Below are 15,513 nucleotides of genomic sequence, written 5' to 3'. Positions count from 1 at the left end.
TCTTTTTTCTTTTTTTTCGGGGCTGGGGACCGAACCCAGGACCTTGTGCTCGCTAGGCAAGCGCTCTACCGCTGAACTAAATCCCCAACCCCTGACTAAGAAGTTTATTAATGCCATGGATACATAGAGAAGCAACTGCATGATAGTCTCCAGAGAGAAATGCAAGTCCATAAGGCAGGAGAAGACATCTCTTCTTGGTCTTCTGAAGGTAGGCCGGGTTTCTCGGTGGGTCTGCCTCAGGCTCTCTGGTTCGCAGGCTGAAGGGAGGGAGAGAGGTCGGAGAAGAATGTGAACACCATCGATATCCCTTTTGATGTTAATTCACTTCCCAGGTGAGACACACACACACACACACACACACACACACACACGCACACACACACAGACACACACACACACACACACACACACAGAATCCCCTCCCCCAACTCTATACCTACACTGGGGTTGTCTGTTAGCTCTGGACTCATGGACATCATCTCAGTCAGGGCTATTGCTGCAGATACTGTGACCTGTGTCAAGCCAACCGTGAACATCGTATTCTTACAGCTATTCTCCTCAGAATGCCTTCCCTGTGAACTCCTAGAGGAAGCAAATTCTGGAATTATCAGCATGGAGAATCTCCTGAGACTTCCTGCCTCCCTAAGGATCTACTGAAGAGAGGGACTTGGCCAGGTTCTTCTGAATCTATGAGAACTGCTGCTGCCTACAAGAACAGGGACTTATGGCCAGTGTCCTCTGGATAGTGGTGTCTGCAAATGCTTTGCCAAAAGTGTATCCTCTGCAAAGGGAAGTCTAGGCAGGCAGTGTCTGCAGGTCTCCAGTCCGTGTCTACTTCACAGCTTGCTTGTATAGCATGTTCAGAACCAAGTTTCAGAATCTAGGAGTTTCTTAAAGGCTGATTTGTCTAATTAAAGATCTTAATGGGCATTCTTTACAATTCTAGAACCAGGCAATAATTTAGTCTGCAAAGTAGAATGTGTCCTCTAAGTTGGCTTTTAATCGGTTAAAAGAGAATGCCTTTATGAGTCGACCAGCTTTCAGGGTCAACAACATACGTATGTGTCTAACTGTGTTTACATGGAGCCTTGGCAAAAATTTCCTTAGCGTTTGAAGAACTTTGTCTCAGGACGAGTAATTCTTACTGGAGTGTCCCCAAAGTCTACTTTAGAGTGCAGAGAGAAGAACCTCTTGTTAGACTTGGTCTTGCTGGCAAGGCCCCTCTTTCCAATCTGTCTTACCCAGTGTATACCACAACCACCACACCCCAACCCTGACCCTCTGCTGCACTTAAGGGAGCCTCTTGCCTGCTTCTCACCTCCTGGAGAGGCAAAGTCATCCCAGAACAGCCAACCTGCTGTGGAGATTGACTCGCCAGTAATAGAAAGCTGTGGAATCAGTGGGATCAAGTCTCATGCTGGTTTCATATTGAAAGTAAATCAAACACATCTTTCAAAATCAAGATAATTTTCTGCTAGAAATATCTAAATTTATGTGGCTTTTTGCAACAGTGTTTATTTTAAACTTAAAATCACACCAAAGAAAGGAATGCATTTTTAAAATCATTATCAGAAAAAGCACACAGAGAGGGTGTGTTTGAAAGGAATCAGGGACATCTGTCACCATGAAGGTCGAGCTGTGCAGTTTTAGCAGGTACAAGATCTACTCTGGACACGGGCAGCGCTCTGCCAGGACCGATGGGAAGGATTTCAAGTTTCTTAATGCCAAATGTGAGTCTGCATTCCTTTCCAAAGGAACCCTCGGCAAATTAACTGGACTGTCCTGTCCAGAAGAAAACACAAGGAAGGAGAGTTGGAAGAAATTCAAAAGAAAGGAACCCACTTGCAGTCAAATTCCAGCAGGCCATCACGGGCGCTTCTCTGGCTGATATAATGGCCAAGAGGAATCAGAAACCAGAAGTTAGGAAAGCTCAGCGAGAACAGGCTATCAGAGCTGCCAAGGAAGCAAAAAAGGCTAAGCAGGCATCAAAGAAGACAGCAATGGCTGCTGCCAAGGCCCCCACAAAGACAACCACTAAACAATAGACCGTGAAGCCTGTGAAGGTCTCTGCTCCCCGAGTTGGTAGGAAATACTAATTTGGTAGATGAGAGTTTAAAAATAAAGATTTGTCTTTAACTCTAAAAAAAATAAATAAAAGAAAGGAAAAGGAAAAAGGAAAAAGAAAGAAAGAAAAAGAAAGGAATCAATGTTGGAGTAGTTCCTGGGTTTGCGTTGGGTCAGATCTCCCCCTCGTCGATGTGCCTCCATCTTCCTTTCATGTCTCTGTTTCTTTTCTGTGAATAAACACTCTGACAGAAGCTCCTTAGCAGAGTGGGGTGGGTTTATTCCTGCTCACAGTTCTAGGTAACCGTTCCTTATTACAGGACAATCACAGATGCAGGAGCAGGCTCATCTGGTCACATTGCAACCACAGTCAACAATAGAGCAGCCGGATTCCTGGACTACAGACAACTTTTTCAACCTCATGGGTCAGCACAGAAAAGAAGCTCTGTAGAGGCTTTCTGTCACCCGTGGGCAAACAGTTTCAGGAAGGAGAGACATGGGTTATGGCTTCAGCATTTCCTTAGTACCAAGCCCCATACCTGACTCGTGTAAGGATTCATAGTCAGTGTTTCCCCCCTGGCAGGCCCCTCAGTCTTCCTCAGGTGAGAGGCTGCCCCTTTCTGTGTGCACTAATAAACACAGTCCCATCTGGTGAAGGTCGGACTCCTGTGTCTTTCTGTCTTCCATCTCTGTATTCTACCTTAAAAAGGTAAGAGTCAAGCAGCAGAGAGCAAGGCATGCAGCTAGCACAGTCCAGAAATCTCAGCAAACGACACATAGGACCAGGCAAGACAAACTAAGGGACCAGCCAGTCAGATTCCAAGACCTTATGAATTTAACCCACGTCAGGCTTTCAGAGGGTGAACACACTCGAAGACAGAAGGTGCATCAGTAGGATGGGTGGGGGTGGGGATGCGGTGGAATTCCCACAGCTGAGCAGGACCCACAGGAGTCTGGACACAGTAGCCTGGCATATTAAGCTGTGTGCTGGCGAAGACTAAATCCTGCTTCATTTGTTTTAACTGTGGAATAAGGTAAACTTCAGTTTCTCTCTGTGTGACATTTTTCTTCACAGACGGAATCTTAAATGTAAATGTGGGTGTTGTGTGTGGTGGGAAGCATCTGTGTTATCTGAGAGCTTCAGTAACTAAGAGCAGCTGAAGCACAGAATGAGGACTTGAGCACTAGTGTGCTCTTGGGACAAGAGAGTGTCCACGGGACATTCACAAGTATGAAAACCTCAAGAGAGAGGCGAATCCTCAGTGAGAATTGGACATCCCAGGGGAGGGGAGGGGAGGAGACCCAGCAGTGATGGAAGTGGGTGGGAAGGTCCTGGGACTGCAGAGGGCTTTCTCCAATGGAGGTTGACACTATAACCCCTGGGCAAAAGAAAAGGCAGTGCTCTGACTATGAATAGCAAACAGTACACACAGACTGGTTAGCACTTGATAATAGCAGCTTACCAGTTACTTTGGGGATGTGACCACACAGTGCTTTTCAGACCACCCTAGGATCACCTCAAGAGAGACAAGTAGGGGCCCATTCCAATATGTAACTTGAGGAGGGAAAGTTAAAGAACAGAGTTAGAGCTGTTCTGCTATTTAGACTTAGTGATTGCCTTTGTTACTATAGGAGTTCTCCATTGTGGAGTGCATTCAATGGGCTGGGTGCTTTCCCACATACTTATGAACTTAATTTTTAGAAGAAGCTACAATGTAGATTAAGTTTTTAATTTATATCACTTAATTAGGTAATTCTTTGAGTACACACACCCACACACACATCACACACACATACATACACATACACACACACACACACACACACACACACACACACACCACACATTAAACAATTAGCAGAAACAAAGGACTCATAAGGCACAGTGTGTGTACAAACTGCCAACACCAGGGAGTCCCACAGGGAACTCGGTGCTAACATAAAGGGCGGCAGGCCCCGCTGGTGCTCTGTTTGTACTGGATGAGGCTCCCTTCATCCCCACACAGCAGAGCCACATCCTTTGGAGAGAACACTGCTGCTCTGCTGTCTTAACGATTGCATAGAATCCCCTTCTACAAATGAGCTATAATCTATTCAGCCAGACCCCTTTAAGGAATGTTTGGATGGCTGCCAATCCTTTGCTTTTAAACCCCATTGTGCAAGGGATACCATGATTTCACAAATGGTCAACTGCCCAGACTCAGCTTCTCAAATCCGATTCCAGCATATCCCTCGACGTCCTCATGGGGTTTGCTTTTCCAGCTCCAATCCTAAGCAAGGCCATATTTTCTCTCTACAGACAACTAAAACAATACATCGCTGTCTGTGGACAGGAGCAAAACTGGGACCCAGCTGTCTCAGTAGGCCAAACAATGAACATACTGTCATATGTAAAACAGTGCCCTCTTCCCACCGATTTCTAACAGTGTAATTGCCGTGCGATGGAGTTATTTTTATTTTATGATATAGTAAATATCTTTTCAATTTCTCATTTTAGCAAGCTGGGGAAATGAATAGAGTACTCAGTAAAGTGCTCGCCTTGTAAGTCTGAAGACCTGAGTTCACTCTCTAATACACATATTAATAAAGCAAAACAGCTGGGTGGGGCTAGAGCTGCCTTTAATATCAACACTCGATGGGCAGATGCGGGCAGATCTCTGTGTGCCTGAGGCCAGCCTGGTCTACAGAGAGTATTCCAGGACAGCAGTGGCTACAAAATACACCATGAAGATTGAGAGGGAGAGGGAGAGGGAGAGGGAGAGGGGGAGGGGGAGGGGGAGGGGGAGGGGGAGGCGGAGGAAGAGAGAAGAGAAGAGAAGAGAAGAGAAGAGAAGAGAAGAGAAGAGAAGAGAAGAGAAGAGAAGAGAAGAGAAGAGAAGAGAAGAGAAGAGAAGAGAAGAGAAGATCCAAGCATGGTAGTGCACACTTCCAATCCCGGCACTGGCAAGATGGAGCCAGGCAAATCCCTGGGGCTAAATGGCCAGTCTAATGCTCTGACCAGGCCAACTGGTGTTGCCATTGGCAGGAGTCAGGGGCAGCATTTCTATACTCATGTCCTCAGGCCCCGCTCACCTGCACACAATCAAGGTTCAGGGTCCTCTCTCCCATGTGCTGCTGCTTCTAAGAGATTGGCCAGCTCATGGAATGACAAAGAGGGCACATATGTGTAATATGTAAGCGGTGTTGATTGCTTTCCTGGGTGTGTACCCACGAAGAGTTCTCCAGCAGAGTGCAAACTGGTGCACAGGGCTCATCATGTGGTACAGCCCTGCCCTGGACTTCACCCATCCGGCTGATTAAAACCATCTGTGTGTTTTAATTGGCATCTCAGCACTGTGCGTGCACCCAGGCATTTCTGGATGTTTATGGACTGGTGCTGTTTCTGTAAACCATGCATTCTTACCCCCTTTAATTTTCTATTGAGTAATTGAAGCACTTTTTTCCCTCTTGGCCACTTTTGGTCATAGATACTGGGAAGACTACTTTTTTATCTGGGAACAGTCAACCACCCCGACCCCTCATGATATTTTTTTCGTCTTTACTTTGACACATGCTATTTTTTCTTTTGTATAAAATGTTTCAGAAAATCTATGTGTCCAAATTAACTAATTAATTGCATCTTTTATGACTTGAAGTTTACAAGCTATTTAAAAAAAAACCTTTTGTGTTGAAGTTTATGAGAAGGAAGTTTTCTCAAGTATCACACAATACACAGGAAAAGGAAAAGTTACTTGAAACAATGTATTTCTAGGTACGATTAGTCTCAGTGGGTGTCTGTGCTTGCTTTGTACAAGCTGCTTTTGCTTCATGAAGAAAACTGAAATGGGTCTGGGAGGTAGTGGTGCACACTTTTAATCCCAGCACATTGGAGATAGAGGCAGGAGGAGCTCTTCCAGTTTAAGGCCAATCTGACCTATGTAATGAATTTCAGGACAGCCAGGGATGTCATTGAAGGGCCTCATGTCAAAAAAACAAAAAACAAAAAAGGAGAAAGGGAGGGTATGTGGGGAGGGAAAAGGAAGACCAGGAATGGTGTAGCCACACACTTCATTAGAAATGAGGTTTGCTGGAGCTTCCTAATAGGGAATATGGGGATGAGATGGTGAGGAGGGTGGAACTGAGGGTGAGTCATTCATTACCAGTGCAATTCATGAGTTCTAGTCATTCATTAGCAATGGAAGACAGTCTTGTCTCGGGTCCTTACCATTAACCACACCCTGGCTCAGGTTGTGACCTAACTCAGGGACTGTGAAGACAGGAGTCAGTGTTTCCAACCTCCTGCTGACCCAAGGAACTCAATCCCAAGTGGCTGTGATGGATGAACCGGTCAGTCACAGGCTCTCCCTTATCCACAGTCCCAGGGAGAGCGCTCCAGGCTGCTCCATAGGCCACCCAATGCTGCCCTTGGCAGAGCACAGGGTCAGCTCTCCTGCTCTCCTGCCCTCAGGGCAGGCTCACCTCTACTCTAGAGTCCAGAGCCAGCTCCCAAGTGCTGCTCAGTCAAGGCTCTGGGTCCACTCTCCCAAGAGCTACAGCCTGGGAGGGACTGGGTGTGTCTCAGGGCGCGAAACAAAATAATTGGGACTAAGGAAAGGAAGAGATGGCAGAAGAATTGGTAACTGACGAGGACTCTGTAAATATTTGTAAATAATTTTGAAAAATTTGTGTATGAGTGTTTGTGTGTGTGTGTGTGTGTGTGTGTGTGTGTGTGTGTGTGTGCGTGCGCGCGCACATGTGTATATGTAGTACCCACGGAAGCCAGAAAAGGCCACTGGATCCTGGGGCTAGAGTTACTGATGACTGTAAGTCACCATGCATGCTGGGTAACCTTGGTCCTCTGCAAGAGCAGCAATGGTTCTTTGTTACTGAGTCATCTCTCCAGACCCTGATAGGGAAGATTTTGAAAAACTGTTTTAAACATGGTGGTAGGCACCATTCAACACATGTGCAAACACTTCCAAATCTTATAGTTGTCTTAACTGTCAAGAATTATTAAAATGGACACATGTTTAAAGAATAATTTTTATTTAAAAATCCTAAGTTCTGAGAGGAGCAAAGGAGAATCCTTTCTGTTCCTCGCCAAACAACATCAACAATAAAAAGCTCCCAACTCTTGATTCGTTTTGTGAAAACATAGGAGAGAGCGACTTGATGGGGCATTACATTGTACCTTAATGAAAAATGTCCAGCCGGGACAAGAGGCAACCAGCTCTCCCCAGACTGCCATCGTCCTTGCCTCCTGTGCACATAGCACTCTCCAGCTGAGGTCCCTTTCAAAGGATGGGAATCGTCTGCCCCGTCTTCCTGTCAGGGCAGGTCCCCAGGTGGGACCCTGAGGAAGGGACCTGAAACTTCCAAAGAACGGAGGAACTTGTGCCACTTGATGCAAGCAAAGACAGTTTCTACCTGCCTGAGATTTTTATTACAAAGGTTGTTCAACTGGACAATTACAACTCGAGAATTGCCCAGAAATCCAAGCGTCCTCCTCCTTGCCAGAGTACAGTCTCTAAACACGACCACCACTGTCTGCTAGGTCATCTCTGAGAGTGCTGTCTCACCCAGATGAATACTTGGCCTAGGTAGGCTGTGACTCAGATGGTGAATAATGTGGTTCTCAACTATCCTATTGCTGCGACCCTTTAATATCTTTCCTTGAATTGTGGTGACCCCCTAATCATAAAACTATTTCTGGTGCTACTTCATAACTGTAATTTTCCTGCTGTTATGAATCCTAATCTAAATATCTGTGTTTTCTGATGGTCTTAGGTGACCCCTGTGACTTGAACCCCAAAGGGGAACGACCTACAGGTTGAGAGCTGCTGATGTAGAAGAATGAGAGCTGGGCCTGTCAGGAGGGGCTCTGAGGGGTTTCCTGGGAGGAAGCCACCTAAGGGTCCAGGGTTGAGGACCTAGTGCTCTGCACAGAGGAACCCACCACACCCAGTCCAACAGTCTCTCAGAGAATTCCAGGGTCTGTCCAGTTTAGGCTGGATCTCAGAGGGCTGTGAGTGAGAAAGGGAGAGGCCCTGTTATAAAAACTGAAGGCCTTAGGAGCACAGTGTCCTTAGCGAGCTCTTAGAATGTTCGTTGTCATGGCTCAGTGCTGGGTTCCTGCGTCCACGGCCCTGTCTGTCCATGCTCGTTGCCTCAGTCATTTTAGACTCCTAGGTCTGTGCAATGGTTGTCTCACCATTGCTAGCTGTGCTGAGAGAGCAGAGACTGGGCTGACAGATGAGGCGATTGAGGATGCAGAGCCACTTTGAGGCCTTTGGGCATCCATAGAGGCGATACCGGAAGAGGGGGCTCTGCCTTGTCACTGGTGACAGTGAAGCATGCCGGTGAGGCACCTGAAGGAGTAACAAATTTGACAGAAGGGACAGGAACTCCCAGCGCCCAATCCTATGGAGGCCACTTAGAGGCAGACTATGACCAGCACACAGTGGTCCAGCATGTAAGGACCCCATTAGGACACATGACCTTCTTGGCCCTGAGGTGGGCCCTATTACCCAGTGCTTCCTGGGGCCTTGGAATGCCACAGGGCCAATTTCCCTATGTGAAGAAGATGCAGAAAAATCTACGAGGTCATCTTTCACAAACAGCTATTTTATTCTCAGAGTCGGATAAACACATTGAGAAGACATATATTCTCCACTAAGAGTGAGGCGAGAACTTGTGCCAAGAGGAGGTGTGTGATGTGACCCTGGTCGGCAAAAGGGCTCTGGTCTTTACCAGCTTTGGACTGGTTTTCAACCTCCACCAGGAAGAGTGATGCCTTTGAGGTGCTCTCTTGCCACCTGGCATCTCTTCATTTGCTTTCATCCTTCCACAGCTGACCTGGAAGGTGACAGCTCTCACAGCGCTCCCTTCTGCAGGACCGTGTCCACACGTGGGTCCACTTCAATACTGGGACTGCAGAGATGCAGCATCCGGCATCCTCTAGTGATCTTCTAAAAGGCAATGACACATGTGAGAGGGACTCTGGGACCTCTGCTGGACAGGGCATCTCTCCAGCTGTGGTCACCCTGTTCCAAACTGCTCTCCAAGCTTCTCGGAACCTCTTCCCCTCATCTCCTAGCCCCCACCCCATACCACCCTCTCCTCCCTCAGCATCTCCTTCTCTTCCTTCTCCAACTTCATCCTCCTACATTGGTTAGTATCCTGCTGTCTCTTTCTAGTTGAATGTATTTTAGTATTCCCATGAGCAGGATGAACATGGGAGTTACTGTCGGCAATGACAGATGTGCTGGTAGCTTAGACTTAACCATCGTCCCACGGTGTTTTAGACCTAGCTTCCCCGTGCATCGTCCCATAGACATACACACTATGATAACCTGCCAGTTGACTCAGACACGAGCAAAATAGATACAAATTCAGCAATGTACCTGGGCAGTGTTGGATGCTTGCTCTCTGGATTCCTTCCATGTTCTTCATTTCTGGGGAACAACTCTGTTGTGCCCCAGGGGAGGTTTTTTTCTGGACGGAATGCAGCAACACAGGTTCATCAGGCCATTTCGGATGTTCTTGAGCCACCCCCTAAATCTTTTGGGCCAGGGCCTGCTTGCGACAGGCTTAACCTCTGCTGAGTCACTGGATTTGTCTTCTGTGCTTTCAGTGTTGATGGTCTTCTTGCCTCTGCTGTGCACTGAAGAAAAGCAGGGGTCACTAATAGAAATTCTGTGGGTTAGCTCCACTGTGGGTGCTATCTGACGTGGCCTGCAGAGAAGACCGCCAGGCCAACTGGCCCTCTTGACTAATCGATGACTAGGAGTCTGGCCGAGGTCAGAACCTTGACTATCAGAGGATGACCCGAGCCATCTGGGCTCGCTTCCTCGACTTCTGAGCCCTCGCACTGAAGTAGCAGGGTAATCAAGGGTCGGGAATGGGGTCATGCATGGATGAGGCCGGGTTGGGTTGTCACACTCCTGAAGAGCCTGCTTTTCCAATAGGTAATAACAAGCCATACTTTGGTTGAATTTCTTCTGATCGAGGGAGTCTTTAACCTCTTGGGCTTCAAATCCAATGTCCTGCATTGCTCTAAGAATGGCTGGGTCTGGCCTGAGGGGGATGAGTTCCTTACAAGGTTGTGGGAACCCCTCTGAGTCTATCTTAAGCCAGGGATGAGTCAAAAGATCAGGAATTGTGGGCCTCTGCTGGGAGTTCACTTTCAATAAAAGACTCAGCAGGTCTTGTAGCTCTTCTGACAGGCCAGGTGGGACAACGTACGTCCCTAACAAAATTTGCCTTCGGAGTAGCGGTATGCTGGCAGCCTCAAATGGGACCTTTCCAACTGTCATATAATAAAGAATTACTCCTAGGGCCCACACGTCGACCTTGGGGCCCTCATAAAATTTCCCGAGTAACAGCTCAGGAGCAGAAAATGCATAAGTCCCATAGGGCTTTCTCAACTTTTGCCCAGGCCGCACTTGAGTGGCAGAACCAAAATCAATGATTTTAATTCTTCCCTTGGTATCGACTAACAGATTATCGGGTTTAAGGTCCCGGTGTATAATGCCTTCTTCATGGCAGTATCCCACAGCACTTAATAATTGTCTGAATATGCCCCGTGCTTCATCCTCCTGCAGATGGCCAGCCTCTTTGATGTGAGAATAAAGCTGGTTCCCCTTGGCCAACTCCATGATGAGGTATGTTATCTTTTCAGTGTCAATGACTTGTATGAGAGATACAATATTTGGGTGGTTGATCCTCATCATGATTTCTACCTCAGATGTGACCTGCTGGCACCACTGTTGTCTCTTGAGGAGCATTTTGACAGCCACGGGGGTACCTGTGAGGCGGTGCACGGCCAACTTCACGGCCGCGTGGAAACCATGGCCGATGGTATTCAAAACCAAATATTGAGAGCAGAAACTCTCTGTGCAAGAGCTGCCCTGAGATCGGAGCCTTTCTGACTCCCGTTTGCTCCCGAAGCTCATTGGAGGTAACAGAGTATAAATGCTACCTAAGAGGAAGGAAAAAGAAATAAAGGGAAGAAAGAAAGCTAAGATGGAAAGTAAAATAGTGAAAAATAAGAAAAACAGAAAACTAAAACCAACCAAAACAACAACAGAAACCCTCAAAAGTAAAACAAAGCACAAAGCCAAGGAAATCCTAAGTAAAAAACTACATACTAGTCACTAGCAGGGAGGAGCACAGCTCAGCCACACTAAGATCAACATCACTGATTGTGTAAGAAAAAGAATGTACAATGAAATGAACGATCAAAGAAATTAAAACTATTAACAGTTAGAAAACCCAAGCTACAGAAAATGAAATGAAACAAAATCAACTTCCAAACAAGCAAAACTACATAAAAGCTAAAAACCTAGAGATTAAAACAAAATAGAACGCACTCATCAAAACTCCTAGAATATAGAAAGTATTAAAGAGACAACTCTAAGGAAACGTCCCAGTGAACAATTGGGATTAATTGAGATAGGGGTCTTCAAAGGGTTTTTCTCACAAGTCATGCATGGCTAAGGAATGTATGGCTAAGAAATATATATGTATATGTTCACCATCTTGGGCCATTAGGGAGATGAAAACTAAAACTAGTTTGAGACTTCATCTTATTCTAATCAGAATGGCAAAGGCAACAATGCTGGGGTGCATGTGGGGGATGGAGACCCTCATGCACAGTGTCCGTGGGAAGATATAAACTGAGGTGGCCACTGTAGAGTGTGGGTGTTCCTCAGAAAACTAGAAATAGGTGTGCCACCTGATACAGCTACGCCATTCCTGGGATATACTCAAGGAACAATATTTCCTGCTGCAAAGACACTTGTTCATCCATGTTCACTACTGTTTCATTTGTTCACGGTGCAGGGAATGTAGACAGCCAAGGTATCCGTCCAGCTGATGAATGACTAATGCGAGTGTGGTACCTACACACAGTGGAATGTCATTCAGATGTAAAAGAAACTGAAATTATCAAGTTTCCAACTAAATGCTTGGAGCTAGACAAGGTTACACTAAGTGAGCTCACCCAGACTCAAAATAACAAACACAGCATGTTCTTACTCATATGCACATCCTTGCAAGAAGTCTTCAGATTTAATAGTACAACTCTCATATCTCAGAGAAATTTCCTGGTGCAATTGCACAGAAACTCATAGCTGCTAAAAGACTGGAGAATACCTGTTGACAAAGTGCTCAGGCGAAACAGGTGTGGGGGGTGTGTCCACATTCCCTCCCTCCCTCCCTCCATGGCTCAGGGACTATAATGGAAAACAAGGGCAGAGAAATTGTAAGATCCTGGGGTTGGGAAGAGACGTATCAAAATATCTTCTCAACACAAGACCACCTCATTCATAAACTCCCAACAGCTGTGACTGCCTGCATCAGATCTCCACAAAATCAAGCAGTCCTGCATGACTAACCCAGAGTGGGAACATTGACAGTTGACGACACATAGGGAAGAGAGTCATTCCCCACACTCAGGAACACAGGACACCAGGTTATTAAAAAACCATGAATTTGTGGGTTGTGGCAGGTGACTGTGAAGATGGATGTGGGAGGAGTTGGTGAAGGATGCAGGGAGTGAAGAGGATCCAAATACATTCAATGAAAGTATGAAATTCTCCAAGAATTTATATAACATTTAAAAACCACAAATAATCACAAACTCAAATCCCCAGTTAGAGTAAAAACAGCAATAACCAAAACTCCCATGCATAAAGAATCCTATGAGAGGTACCCAAATCCCATGGGGGAGACAGCTGGACTCTCAGAAGTGAGGAGAATTCTGGGAGCATGGGGGAGGCCACCAATTCTCCTCACGTTCCTGGCAGAAGAGGAACCTGCCTAGAGCCCCGTGCACCCAGGATCCTAGGAGCAGTCAGGCAGTCTCTCCCTGTGCAAGAATTGAAAGCCATTCACAAGGGGCGAAGACACACTAGAGAGCAGTTCTAAGACCATCAGTTCTGCTCCAAGGGTCCTGCCTGAAGCCCTCAGGACACACCAACCCAGGAGCAGTCTGGGATAGAACCCTTTCAGTTCCTGCCTCCAACCAGAGCTGAGCCAGTCCCAAAGCTCTCTGTACCCAGAAATGACTGTGTGAAAGCCAGTCTCCAGGATTGCTGATACACAGGCTTACAGGAGGGTCAAGCCACTGTTATAGACAGCAAGACCAGATAACACCAGAGACAACCAGATGGCAACTGAAAATTGCAGCAACCTAAGGATAATAGGGATGGAAGAGAGAAAGATTCCCAACTTAAAGGGCCAGTAAATATCTTCAAAAAATAATTGAAGGTAACATCCCTAACCTAAAATAAAAGATGCCCATAAACATCCAGGAAGCCTAGAGAACTCCAAATAGATTGGACCACAAAAGAAACACCAAATGCACAAAACAAAGACAGAATATTAAAAGCAGTAAGGGTAAAAGGTCACGTAACATATAAAGGCAGACCTATCAGAATTGCCGCAGACTCCTCACCAGAGACCTTGAAAGCCAGAAGATCCTGGGCAGATGTCAAACAGACCCTAAGAGAACACAAATGCCAGACCAGGTTACTGTATCCAGCAAACTTCTCAACTACGATAGCTGGAGAAAAGAAGATATTACATGGCAAAACCAAATTTACACAATATCTTTCCACAAATCCATCCCTAAAAAGGATAACAGATGGAAAACTCCAACACAAGGAGCGAAACTACCCCTTAGAAAAAGGAAGAACGTAATCCCCTTGCAACACACACAAAAGAGAGCCACACAAACATAATTCCACCTCTAGCAACGAAAGCAACAGGAGACAGCAATCACTGTTCCTTAATATCTCGTACCAGCCATGGACTCAATTCCCCAATAAAAAGACATAGTCCAACAGACTGGACATGTAAAAGACGACCCAGAATTTTGCTGCATAGAGGAAACATACCTCAGTGTCAAAGACAGCCTCTACCTCAGAGTAAAAGTCTGGAAAACAATTTTCCAAGCAGATGGTCCCAAGGAACAAGCTGGAGTCGCCATTCTAACGTCTAACAAAATTGACTTTCAACCAAAAGTTATCAAAAAACTTTCATATTCATCAATGGAAAAATCCACCAAGATGAACTCTCAATCCTGAATATCTCTGCTTCAAATGCAAGGGCACCTATATTCATAAAAGTATACTTAGTCAAGCTCAAAGCACACATTGCACCTCACACAATAATCATGGGAGACTTCAACACCCCACTCTCATCAATGGACAGATCATGGAAACAGAAACTAAACAGAGACATAGCTAATCTGACAGAAGTTTAGGAACCAAATGGATTTAACAGATATTTATAGAATATTTCATCGTAAAACAAAAGAATATACCTTCTTCTCAGTACCTCAAGATACCTTCCCCCAAACTGACCATATAATTAGTCACAAAACAGGTCTCAACAGATACAAGAAGATTGAAACCAACACTAGCACAAAATTCTCCAAATTGTAAACATAAGAAAAACAAAAGAGAATTAAAAAATAACAACCTCAACAACTCTGAAAGCCAAAAACAATCCAAGCAAAGAAAACCAGAAAATAAAGTCAGAAGCATAAAAGGTTAAAACTCAAATAATCCCTGGGTCATGATGGTCCATACCTTTCCTCCCAGCACTCAGGAGGCAGAGGCAGGAAGATCTCTGAGTTTGAGGCCTGCCTGGTCTATAGAGAAAGTTCCAGGGTACTCAGGGCTAAGCAGAAAAACCTATCCTTAGGAAAATAAACAAAGAAAAAACCCAAACCCAAACCCAAACCCAAACCCTCCAATATCCCCAGGCTAGGGAGATAGTTCAGTAGTTAACTAGCAAAACTCAAGGGAAAATGTTCTGATCTTTAAAACTAATATAAAAACTGTCAACTGTATAATTTTAATTTTGGATTATGAAGTAGATCAAAGACCTCAACATAAAATCAGACACACTAAATGTAATACAAATAGTATTGAGAACTCATTGGTTCAGGAGACAACTTCCTGAACACAACACCAATGGCTCAGATACTAAGATCAACAATGGGACCTCATGAAACTGAAATCTTCTGAAGTGTAGAGGACACTGTCTTTAGGACAAAACAACAGCCTAAAGAGTGTGGAAAGATCTGCATGATCCTACATCTGACAGAGGGCTAATATCCAAAATACATAAAGAAGCCAAGAAGTTAGACATTGTGAATGCAAACAACCCAATTGAAAAGGGGCACAGAGCCAGAGAATTCTCAAGTGAGGAATCTCTAAAGGCTGAGAAGCACTTAAAGAAAAGTTCAACGTACTTAGTCATCAACGAAATACAAATCAAAATGACTCTGAAATTCCATTTTACACCCATCAGAATGTGTAAGATCTAAAACTCAAGTGACATCACATGCTGTTGAGGATATGGAGCAAGAAGAACACTCTTCCATTGTTGCTGGGAGTACCAACTTGCACAACCACTCTGGAAATCAAATTGGCCGTTTCTTAGAAAATCGGGAATAGT

At 45.3% G+C, this 15,513-nt stretch overlaps 1 protein-coding gene and 1 pseudogene across 2 annotated transcripts in view; one reads left to right on the top strand and one right to left on the bottom strand.

Annotated features, from left to right (window-relative positions):
- The first annotated feature begins 1,618 nt into the window (after window positions 1-1,618).
- Window positions 1,619-2,096, top strand: LOC134484154 (large ribosomal subunit protein eL24-like; annotated as a pseudogene).
- Window positions 2,097-8,651: 6,555 nt separating this feature from the next.
- Window positions 8,652-15,513, bottom strand: part of LOC102551311 (afadin-like) — a 101,931-nt gene continuing 95,069 nt past the window's right edge. The window contains exons 9-10 of one of the 2 annotated variants that reach the window (XR_010059340.1): window positions 9,447-9,706; window positions 8,652-9,011 (exon numbers count right to left, since the gene is read on the bottom strand). Coding sequence is in view for 1 of the 2 variants with exons in the window: in XM_063276986.1 (XP_063133056.1) it covers window positions 9,492-10,997 (1,506 nt within the window). In the remaining variant the exon portion in view is untranslated. Of the gene's footprint in view, window positions 9,012-9,446; window positions 11,024-15,513 lie in introns of both variants that reach the window. The other variant, XM_063276986.1, reaches the window with a different exon arrangement.

This window comes from Rattus norvegicus, chromosome 1, assembly GCF_036323735.1.
Source record: "Rattus norvegicus strain BN/NHsdMcwi chromosome 1, GRCr8, whole genome shotgun sequence".
Classification (NCBI taxonomy): domain Eukaryota; kingdom Metazoa; phylum Chordata; class Mammalia; order Rodentia; family Muridae; genus Rattus; species Rattus norvegicus.
This window is presented reverse-complemented; position numbering and strand designations above follow the sequence as displayed.